The sequence below is a fragment of the Pyxicephalus adspersus genome, chromosome 4, assembly GCF_032062135.1.
Source record: "Pyxicephalus adspersus chromosome 4, UCB_Pads_2.0, whole genome shotgun sequence".
NCBI classification, from domain to species: Eukaryota; Metazoa; Chordata; class Amphibia; order Anura; family Pyxicephalidae; genus Pyxicephalus; species Pyxicephalus adspersus.
The window spans coordinates 22073969-22085889 of record NC_092861.1 but is presented as its reverse complement, the minus strand read 5'-3'; the positions used below and the strand labels follow the sequence as shown (position 1 = coordinate 22085889).

The 11921-nt window shown below is 37.4% G+C and overlaps 2 protein-coding genes across 4 annotated transcripts in view; one reads left to right on the top strand and one right to left on the bottom strand.

The window, feature by feature from the left end:
* ITGB1BP1 (integrin subunit beta 1 binding protein 1) overlaps positions 1–11921 on the bottom strand; it is a 488766-nt gene that overhangs the window by 445838 nt on the left and 31007 nt on the right. The gene's annotated exons all lie outside the window — the stretch shown is intronic.
* Positions 1–11921, top strand: part of ASAP2 (ArfGAP with SH3 domain, ankyrin repeat and PH domain 2) — a 135510-nt gene that overhangs the window by 104012 nt on the left and 19577 nt on the right. For all 3 annotated transcript variants that reach the window (XM_072407555.1, XM_072407556.1, XM_072407554.1), the window contains exons 10-13: positions 6613–6716; positions 7001–7070; positions 8010–8097; positions 11176–11224. In XM_072407555.1, the coding sequence (XP_072263656.1) occupies positions 6613–6716; positions 7001–7070; positions 8010–8097; positions 11176–11224 (311 nt within the window). The remainder of the gene's footprint in view (positions 1–6612; positions 6717–7000; positions 7071–8009; positions 8098–11175; positions 11225–11921) is intronic.

Below are 11921 nucleotides of genomic sequence, written 5' to 3'. Positions count from 1 at the left end.
ATACATGGTTGACTCTGTATTGCAAGAAGTTTTCCAAAATAATCTTTTCAGTAAAATTTAGCTGAATGAGGGTCCCTTGCTACCTAGATCTTCAAAATGTGCTTATTAGTATGCAATCTCATGTAGATTAAAAAAAAAAATAAAAAAAAATATATATATATATATATATATATATATATATATTATTATAGTGAGGGGTTTACAGACATTATAAGCAGATATAGTAGAGGCTTAAACCAACTTACCATTCACTATGATATATTGAATATTCCTATATAACTCAGGTTATATGTGCATAGTGCCAATAGCTAGATGAAATACCAGTGTGAGTTGCATTTATTCATGTAAATAAAATCCATTTGTCTTTCAGTCCCCATTCAGTCCCCAGTAGCTATTTGTTTATTTCACATGGATAAGCACTGTAATGCTACGCATAATGCAAGCAAATGATGTCCTAAGCTGCTGCGCTGCAGCTTGTGCCCTTTCCAAGAAAAGAACAAGTTCTAGCAGTTATTCCATGTTCCTGTGTATCTAAAATCCCTGTCATTGCATGGCTGTTTTGCATAAAGACTTGGCTATAGGAAGTGGTGAGGTTGGGGTTAACCACATGAAATAAAAGGTCTCCTAGAAGCAGATGCAGAATTGTTTTACATGGAGGTTTTTAAAGGCAGTGAAACAGCTGTGAACAACTCTTCAGAGACCAGAGTATGTACATTGGAAATCCACAGGAAGTGGCAGCCCCAGGGAAGCAAGTGATCCCCGCTGGGATTGAACTGGTCTTACCTGGCAATCATCCCTGCTCCTTCCTGCAGGCTCACGGCTTCATTCTCCTGTGTGCAAGAAATGTCAGCTGTGATTATGAAAGTCATTTTTACAATTGTTAAAAAAGAATTCTATAGGCGATCGGTATAGTTCCATTTTGCTGAATGATCATATATGCATCTTCTAGGACTGGTTATAGACAGGTAAAATGTTTCCATGAAAATAAGCATTGATAAGGAAATGGCTCAGTAAATACAAGCTATGCTTTTACCTAGATGCCCGATTTGTGTTAAGAGAGAGCTGTGTAATTTGGATTTTTCCATTGGTGCTTCTAGAAAACTTCTTGTCTTGTTTATCTCTTCTCTTTTGTTTGCCTAGGGAGTCCCATAACTGGAACAAGTAGGCAGGACTGAAAGTCAGACTTCAGTAGTTGGATGCTAGTTTCTAGTCTGTGGTTCCCTGGGTAAGGAAGCAAGAATGAGAATTAATATTATTATTAAACAGGATTTATATAGCGCCAACATATTACGCAGGGCTGTACATTAAATAGGGGTTGCAAATTTCAGACAGTGATACAGGAGGAGAGGACCCCGCCCCGATGAGCTTACAATCCAGTAGAATCATGGAGCCCGCTCCTTTATCAGCAAGTCAGCCGTGGCAGCTTCCATATTTCCATTCATTCCAACTTTTTAAAAAGTTTTATAGTTGTATTCATCCTCCCATTCTTAGGCATTTAAATCTGCATCCTTTTACGAAGTGTTTGCAGTACCATTTGTTCATGTAGTAACAACATTTTTGCCAACTTTTTGGCACATACATTTGTAGAATAATTCTTGAGTAAACATCTAGATATTTTTCCAAACTGTTTTGCATGAAAGTAAACCTGATATAAAAAGTCTGTCTCCACAGTTACAAATTGGTTAAAACCATCTTGAAATTTTAATTGTATTTTTGCTTCCTTTCATTGTCACTGAATAGATTCCGCAGAGCTGTGCCTATCTCAAACATGCACAAGCCACTACATTTATGGATGTTCAGTCTAGCAGAGCACACTTATAATAGACCTTGTGCTAACTTGCACTTCATAACCGCATAATGCTTACAATGAATATGACATTTGTGTGCTATGTGCCATCTTCCAGAGCCTTGTTCATCCTGACATAAATGTTAATGGATTAGTCACAGTACACAATTTCCAAAGCTCTTTACAGGTTGTAAAGATTTTTCTTACTTCTAAAAAGGATTTTTTTAGAACATCATTAAGGGATCAATAGAACAAAGATCTAAAGGGAACATCAGTATAATGGCAAAAAATGTTTGACTAGGTTACACAAAGGTTGGCTGTAGATGCTTTCAATATTTTTTACATCTTCTAAATGTACTCATTGGGTCTGATTTAATAAAGCTCTCCAAGGCTGGAGAGGATACACTTTCTTCAGTGAAGCTGGTTGATCCAGCAAACCTGGAATGGATTTCTTCAAAGACATTTGCTAGCAAATGTTTTGAATCCTGGACCAGATCCATTTCAGGTTTGCTGGATCACCTAGCTTCACTGATGAAAGTGTATCCTCTCTAGCCTTGGGGATCCTTAATAAATCAGGCCCATTATATCTATATGTGCCTCATCTGGTATCTCAGCCCTCACTGTGCTTCTGCATATGTAGAAAGAGACATTATTTAGTCCCAACGAACAAAACAGATGAGCTGACTTTACTGCTGCAACAGTGTCAGCTCTTGTTCGCTAAAACACCCAGTTGTCTGTATGCCCCTCTTTCTCCATGGTCAGCACTGGCCATTTATAGAATACAACATGCTCTGTGTTTTGCCAAAGAGAGAAGATGTATCGGTGAATGGGAGTTGCTTCTTTTCACTATTCCAGTGTGGCAAGTATAGAACAGCTGTACAGTTCACAGGGAATTACCATGACTCATTCTACATATGCACAGCAACTGCGACACTGGCTCTGATTTATTAAAGCTCTCCAAGGCTGGAGAGGATACACTTTCATCAGTGAATCTGGGTGATCCAGCAAACCTGGAATGGATCTGGTCCAGTATTCAAAACATTTGCTTGCAAATAGCTTTGAAGAAAGCCATTGCAGGTTTTCTGGATCCCCTTGCTTTACTGATGAAAGCCTTGGAGAGCTTTATTAAATTGGGCCCACTGTGTAAGTGTGGTGGGGACAGTGGTGTGTGGTTGTAATTTAGGCTGGATATAGCCCTTAATAGTTTGTCAGACATGAAGACATGTTGTCATTAGAACTTTACAAACTTACATATAAATGGAGAAGGAAGAGGGTGGTGTCGAGGCTGAGCTCCAGATTTACCTTGGTGCTTGTTCTTTACTCTTCCTAAAATTAGTTATCTCAGGCTGGGATATACAATTGGCCATCATCACCATTCATATTGTGTGTATTGCAGCTTTGCAAGGCAATAAAGTCCATCAGTTCAGTGAAATGATTCAATCTAAAGATTGAGCAATTAGTGACCCTGTAATTGGGACAATTTTATAACCCTTTTAAAATATGTTTTTTATCTAGAATAAACCTGCAGAGCTTATGACATTGTCATTGCTTTAGTAAGGCAGACATTGATGTCGTCCACCTTGGGAATTCATTATAAACAAAATGTTCCTGTTCCACGTGCTTAATTAAACATAAATTGCATACATTTATCTTGGCTTTGTGTAAATTATCAGCAGCTTGAATGCAGCACATAGTCTGTACATCCTCAGGGTTTTAGTGGCAATATCTCCCCATATGAACGCCCAGCTCGGTTTCTCCATTATTAGCCTCCGTACATCATTGTCTGTTATGCAGACTAAATGAAAAATAAATAATATGGCTTTCCGCCAATTGGCCCTGGTAACACATTATACAACAAAAGCCTCCAAAGATGGCCTACACGTATCTCAGTATAGGCTAAAACTGCTTTGCTGTGATAACTGTCTCCTAGTGTGATGGTGATTATTAACATTTATTTTTCCAACAGAAGTACAAATAGCAGGTGGCGTGAACCTCTACACAAAACCTTCTTGTTTGTAATTGCAAAGCTTTTTGGATTTTTATATTAGTAATTGCTTTTCTCATTTTTTTGAAGCAAGCAGGGCTCTGAAGTCTGATAAAATAGAAGCATTTGTTGTATTTATATGCTGGTATTTAAATGGTAAATTAACTTTCAAAACACAGAGGTCTTGTCTTCCCTGGCTTTTTAAAAGCTTCAATCTTTGAAGCAGGAAAATCAAGATTTTATTCAGCCATTCACAGAGACAACACAGGAAACATGGCTTTGTCACAAGGCAAAGCAGGAATCGGCATTAAAATTGAAGCAAAACTGAAGCAGTCATGGAGATTGTCCATTTGCCTTCCATAGAAATATTTTACAGTGCATGTCAGATATTTCAAAAAACACTTTTGACATGCTTTATTTGTGGTTAGTAGTACCATTCCTAAAGCTATACAAATTAGACCTTAGGTTAGGTATATGGTGCATATTTGATTTATTGTATTTAGATCCAGTAGCCATAAATTCTGTTTTATGTCCTTAACTGCATTCAGTAAATTACTGGAAACTACAAACCAAACAGTCTTTGCCTAGGTTTAGCTAAGTCTTGGTCATTTTCCCTTCCAATACACTTCCTGATGTACTTCTTGATGTCATTTGTGACCTGCAGACATGCTGTAGTTATTGCTCATACATATGGGTGCCATTTTACAATAGTTTTTAGCTTTGGCAAAGTTTCAGTGGGTGTTTATGATGTGTGCAGATTTAGCATGTTCTTTGCACACCAAAAAATATATAGCAGCACAATAAATAAGAATTAGAAATGCAATTTGATTCAAATAGTGTGCTTCCCTCTTAACCCAAAGTACACCCAAGGTGAGACAAAGTAAGGATTCATTAATAAAAGTTAAGTATGTACAAATGGTAAGCATAGATTAAAATACATATTACAGATACATTGTAGCTGGTCTGGGACTCCTGTCGTCTTGAAAACAATATAAGAAATAGGACCCAAAACAGCGGTCCATGGCTCTAAATTAGGGATGGCATGCCCACAGGTCCTGTTTAAGAAAAGGGTAAATTATACCCTGAAACATCTGGTTTTCAGGACCAAAGTCCCCCATTTTAACTGATAACCTTTGTTGGTGTAATGCTACTTGTAATCATTTCTCTGCCTATCATGTATCTGTAATGTATTTTAGAGCTTTATGATCATTTATAGTATTTGTACTTAGTTACCCTATATTAGGGAATTCTTGCATTTTATATACCAGGTGTATTAAATAAATTTCTACAAACATGTCCAACAAACCATGTCATAAGTGTGAAATTACAAGTCAATAGGCTTAATGAATGGACACAAAACTCCTATAAAGGGGATTCCTTAGTACTGTTTCCAGCCCCTTGCTTAGGCTTTGCTTTGCCCTCAGAAATATTTACTAATGTTCTTGTTAATGTTATAGAGGCATTTTGTTTCCATGCTGCTTAATACCAATAATATATTAAGATGGCTAATGTGATACAGATATCATTTAAAATCTTTGAGTAATGATTTGCAGATGAGAGAGAGTAGTCACACGCTGTTCATAATTCTTTGGAGGTTTTTGAACTTCGTTTTTGATTTTGACAGTCATGGGGATGTAAAGAACTGGAAATCAAAACAGAAAGAATTGTTTCGTTTTCAGATAACATTGAAGCTATGTCATGTAGTTACTTTACTTATAAATAGTGCTTTGCAGACATTTCAGGCCGGGCTGAATTTGGACAAGTGACACTTTTTTATTCATACCGGCTCAACCACTTTTGAGCATGCAGACATAGAATTATTGCTACAAAAGTTTAAAATGAATAGGCTTTTGAAAGCAGTAACATTTTTATATAAATCTATACCAACCTTTTTACCCATGAAGAACCCTTAAAATAATTGTCAATTGTTGGGGAACTCTTGCGATCAATAGCGGAGGAAAGGAAAAATATGCTATTTGCATTGGTTACCAATAGGAAGAATGCCCCCCCTCCACATACATTGGTGGTCATAATACCAATTTTAGACACCTAAGGGTCCTTGGTTTCTTGCAGCTGGCTCTGCCATGTGGTGTTGGCATGTACCTTCATATGGGAATTATATTGGCCACAGCTCGAGGAACCCCAGGCAACGTCTGGAGGAACCCTAGGGTTTCACAGAACCCTGGTTGAGATTGGCCGCTCTATACAGCTAATTATTCGCTTGCAGAGTAGGAGGTAAAGTCTGATCATTTTCAGACGTAATCTTACAGCCTCTCTGTCTTCCGATCAGCTGTTTTACCTATAAGGGTATAGCATTGGTTAAAATGACAGATTTATAGATACTAGTTTAGTATGAGGGCTGTTCTCTGCTTACAATACAAATGACTGTTATTTTGGTATTCTGGTTTTAATGGTTAATCTATTTTATTGCAGTGTTGCTACAAATATCTTGGCAAACTGTATTGCCAGATGTATAATGTAATTATATCTAAAAAAACACCCACACCCATAGATCTAATTGCATAATACCAAACACTGCAATAGAAAACATTACATATACGGTAATTGTATGGTTAGTACTTAATTGTTACTATTGTCACAAAACAGGTGTAAAAAGTTATTTACCCCATTACTGTTACTCTCATCCTCATCCCATGTCAATTGAAATGCTTATAATGTAACCCTATTCTTGTCAATGTTTCTTTACAGTTTACTGTCACATAAAAAGATTGCATGATTTGATTGTTGATTTGCCATTTGTAGTACATAATAGACTTTCTTTATCTTTTTTGATCATCATATAAGCAAATTTATGAACTTTTTGATATTTCCTATGTCTTAGGATTCCCAGATCCGCCAGAGTGCTGCATACAGCCTACACCAGCCACAAGGGAACAAGGAACATGGCACTGAGAGGACTGGCTACCTTTACAAGAAGAGCGATGGGTAAGTCGTTTGATCTATTTAGTGAGCATTTTAGCTTTATGTGTACTTGTGAAATATTATTTTTCAATATAAATGATTAAAGGTGTAATAGTTTTTAGATATACAAATACATGGGATCAGTTTAGTGTAAATAATCTCACCAGTATGTTTTTTATTGTTTCATAAGCTTTCTTTGTGTAGTTTGCTATGATTATATAATGGCAGTCATGTTCACTCTTTTTTTGTGAGATAATTGTATGTCTTGTAATAGTCACTTAATAACCATTGTTTTTCTTTTGTTTTAGTATTAGAAAAGTTTGGCAAAAGAGGAAGTGCTCTGTTAAGAATGGTTTTCTCACGATAGCTCATGGCACAGTAAGTGAATATTTATTTCTAGTTTATAACCTAGTAAATAGTGCTAGCAAATTTGGATTATTATTTTTTTTTTTACTGTGTCAATAATTTACCATTGTTTATTGTATTTGTTGACACCTTGTTGGGGTGTGTACACAATGCATAAAAGGTATGCAAGGTGTGAACTAAGTATTTGGTTTGTCTGCAATTCATCCAGCTCAGGGTGACACATATTGCGGCTCTCAACCTCAGCCAAGTTCAGCATCTCTGTGGGCCCACATTTCCAAGCATGCGGAGATCCAGCCAGTCTGTACCTTGCAGTAACCTTGTATATAGAACATTTCCAACTCATAGTGTCCCCCAGCCTGGGATCTATATCTTTGGAACTGAAACTGTAAACCACTTACCAGCAGTAGAGAATTTCTGGTAGTTGGGTGACCATACATCTTATGTAATAGCTGCAAAACCCCTGGGGGACTTCTGATCCATCATTAAGAAACCCTGACATTTATCTGCAAAAGTGATTTGACTGGTGTGTATATTGGCCCAGGTTGGTTGGTAGTAAATTCTACATACCAGGAACATCTCACAAGACCTGCCAATATGAACATGCTCTCACCCAATATTCCAGCAACTGTAATCTTACTCTTGTACCCTACAGTAATTCAAATCCTTACTCTTGTTCATTTTTTCTGCTTCCAACACATACAACCTCATATATCCCACCCTTAACCAGGTGATATTGTAACTAGATAATCCTTATCCTTCACTTTCAGCTGTCAGTGGTTTTAATATTTTGGCTGTTCTGTGTATATAACAAAAAACCAGTAGTAAAAAGTACAATTACGATATAATCAACATAAAACCATTATAATGGCTCTCTGAAAACCTACCAATCAGTGATAAATGTTGTCCTCCGTTCCGCTACCATTTGTGCCAATGTTTGCTTTCTGTTGTTAGGCCAACTTACCTCCTGCAAAGCTGAACCTGCTGACCTGCCAAGTGAAAACCAATCCAGAGGAAAAGAAAAACTTTGACCTCATTTCTCGTAGGTTCCATTTATCTTACCTCTGTGTGAATAGAAAATATAATATTAACTTTGTTTTACTTTCTGAAAATAGGTTACGTACAATTGCTAAACTTTATAACCTATTAAATTGAGTGTTGTAAAGTAAGATTTCAGGCAATTCTCCTTAGGAAATGTTAACATGTAGCACTCTAAGGAAAGAGAATTTTAAGTGAATACAATTTTTACATGGCATATCACCCCCATTAACTGTTTATCTGGGAACAAAGTCCAAGAACATGGCCTTTGTTGAATTGAAATCCCAGACCCTCAGTTTTCCGGCATGAATTTTGTATCGCATTTTCAAAACAGGGTCTGCAGTACACGGTTTGGCCACTTATGTTTTGATGGCGCTGTTCTGCAGAAACAGCTGTTAGCTTGCTTGCTACACTAAATACACGTTGAGGCGTCCCTGCTGCCTGCTCTCCGGAACTGTGCCAGATGTCCGCGGGTGCGGCGAGAGGAAGGCTGGCCTGTGTGTGAAGGTAAGTATAACATCTCAGGTCAGGAGGTTGTCGGAATTTTGAATGTCAGCTGTCATTTCCAGTGAGCAATGCCTTAAGTCCTCCGTCTTGTAATTTAGTATTTGAGCAATGTCATTTCTGCAGCACTTTACATGCTGATTAGAGCCTGTATTCCTATGCCAACTAGGCAAATCTCACACTCCACATTTTTTACTTTTTTTGCTTTGGCATAGGTGGAGATTGAATTGCCTTTAGGATAATTGTTAAACCTGGGAGCCTGTAATAATGTTGGTATCATACACCATTATATATTGCAGTCACATTTAGGATTACAAGTAGTTATTTTTTCAGCAGTATATACAAAAAGCAAAGACTATAATGGACACTTTTTAGCTGTTGGCATGCAATGCTGTGCTGGGTATTTGTGGCATTATATAAATCATTCAGTGAATATAGCTCTGAGGGTGATGATAACAAAGGTTAAAAGACCAGCGTTCAGAATCTCTTTATCAAAGTAGAAAATGTTTTGCTTGCACTTTTTTATTACGGCTTCCCTAGACCTGGGAATGTTCTCTTTTTATTCATGGCTTGTTAAATGTTATGGCTGCTGTTATCATCCCCTGGAATGCGGACAGTCACCTTATAATATTATTAGTATTAATAATAATAAACAGGATTTATATAGCGCCAACATATTACGCAGCGCTGTACATTAAATAGGGTTGCAAATGACAGACAGATACAGACAGTGACAAAGGAGAAGAGGACTCTGCCCCGAAGAGCTTACAATCTAGGAGGTGGGGGAAGTAACACACAATAGGATGGGAGGTATGTAGTGGTGGGAAGTAGTGAGAGAGAGACGAAAGAAGACGGGTAGGCAAGTTTGTAAAAATGGGTTTTGAGAGCTTTTTTAATGAGCAGAAAGTAGGAGCAAGCAGAATAGGACGAGGAAGACCATTCCAGAGAGTAGGGGCAGCTCTAGAAAAGTTTTGGAGCGGTGCGTGTGATTAGGTTATGAGAGAGGAGTCATTAGTAGGTCAGAGGAGGAGCGTAGAGAGCCGCACGGGGAGTATCTTTCTATCAGGTCAGAAATGTAAGTGGGACAAGAACTGTGGAGGGATTTGAAGGCAAAGCACAGGAGCTTGAATTTGATTCTAAGGTCAAATGGAAGCCAATGAAGAGAAATACAAAGAGATGCAGCAGAAGAGGAGCGGTGGGAAGGATGGATGAGTCTGGCTGCAGCGTTCATAATAGATTGTAGAGGAGAGTCGGGTTAGTGGAATACCAGAGAGGAGGATGTTACAGTAGTCCAGACGGGAGATGATAAGAGCATGTACAAGGAGTTTGGTGGTCTCAGGGGACAGGTAGAGGCGGATTTTGGAGATGTTGCGTAGGTGAAAGTGACAGGACCTGGAAATGTTCTGAATATGGGGGGTAAATGAGAGGGCCGAGTCAAAGGTGACACCCAGACAACGTGCCTGAGGGGAGGGATGAATAACCGTGGTTCAGTTTTATCCAGGTTGCTTTTTAGAAATCTGTCAGACATGACGAGATGGCTGACAGCCAGCATGAAACCTTATCCAAGACCATCCATAGTCATATCACTAACTGACCCTCAGAGGAGCTCTGTACTTACCATAGTCATATGTCATTACCACAAACTACAACCAATATTGAAAGAAAGCCAATTACCCTAACTGCATGTTTTTGGAATGTGATAGGAAATCCACACAAACACAGAACATACAAAGTTCTTGCAGATAGTGTCCTATCCAAGAATTAAATCTGTGACCTAGCGCTGCAAGAGAGTGCTAGCCTCTGAGCCAATGGTCATTTTAGTTTGATGCTTCAAAAGCCAGGTGTTTGAGTTACATAGTTGTATTTAATAGCCAAAACATTTTTGATTTTTGGATAATAAGGGGAAAGGTGTTAAACCTTCCAATATTTTATTGTTGTCTGTTGGGTAGATTTACCTTCTGTGGTAGTCCAGGTAGCCATTGCCACTGAGATTGAAATAAAGAGAATTCCCCTTAATTTCTAAGGATTTCTTCTCACTTCCTTATATAGGACAGGAAATATTAGGAGATCCTTGGACACGAACATCATAAATTACCTTCAAAACTAAAAATGAATGGTATACCTATACATATCAAGAACCTACAAGTGCATTTAGGATCCATTGTATGTTTTCTTTTTGACCCTTGGAGTTAAATCTTTGGCTTTTTCCAACCCTTATCTGCATTTTACAACTTTTGTATTTGTAACACATACATCTATTTTTAATTTCTGTGGCAGACAGATTTGTGGCTGATTTCTTATATAAAAGGAACCTGTGTGATCTTTAAACACTATCTAATAGTTAAACATTTTCCAATATAGCAGATGGGTTTGGGAGCATAGCTTGGCCTAACAGAACAGATAGTCAAGATGTGTGCATATCAACCAATATTCCCAAAAAAGTGTTCCACGAAGTAAATATGGGTTGTTTGTATAGTTTTTAATGATTGTGTGGTTTGATTATACAAACGGCTCCGAAGACCTAGTTTTTACAATTTTGCAAGATCATAACTATGATTTTTATTTCATTTAACCTTAGATGATCGGACTTATCATTTCCAAGCTGAAGATGAACAAGAGTGTCAAATGTAAGTAAGTTTTATCTTTGCATCTTTCATTTGTTTATTCACTGGATTATTGTGGTAAGCTTTTTTTTGTTTTGCAGCTTGTAGGATCAGTTTATGCATTACCTGCACATATTTTCTATATGTTTCTGGTTTTATCTTACCGAATACTGGCAAAGCAAACACAAGGCCCTTTATTATGCAGAAAATTCACTTTTAATAACAAATGGGGTTTTCTTCCCTAAATTCAGCCAACAGGTGCAGCTACCGGTACTTTGGTATATCTGATGTATGTGCAATGTTTCCATCTAGAGGTAGATCTAGGAACTGCAGGCACTAAATCCACACATTAAACTGCTTTCAACTTCAATACACCTCTACAAAATCATATAAACTCTCGGCATTTGTAAAATGTCACCTTTATTACAAACATTTAAACCTGCCAAATAGCAAAAATCAAATTTTGGGAAATGTTTTATAGACACTTCATAGGAATAAAAAGACAAAATGCAAATATATCCAAACAGTTCTTTTTGTAGTTTATTTTTTTTATAAAATGTGTCTTTTTGGAAATGTAAATGCACCTTTTCTTAAATGTTAAGTAAAAGTAAATCTTTCATGTTTCCTCTTTTCTGGTAAAACTAATAAAATAATTGCAAAGAACTTTGGCAATTAAATGCTAGTTCCTCTAACAATTAGGCAGGTGTCAATTTTGGCTCCA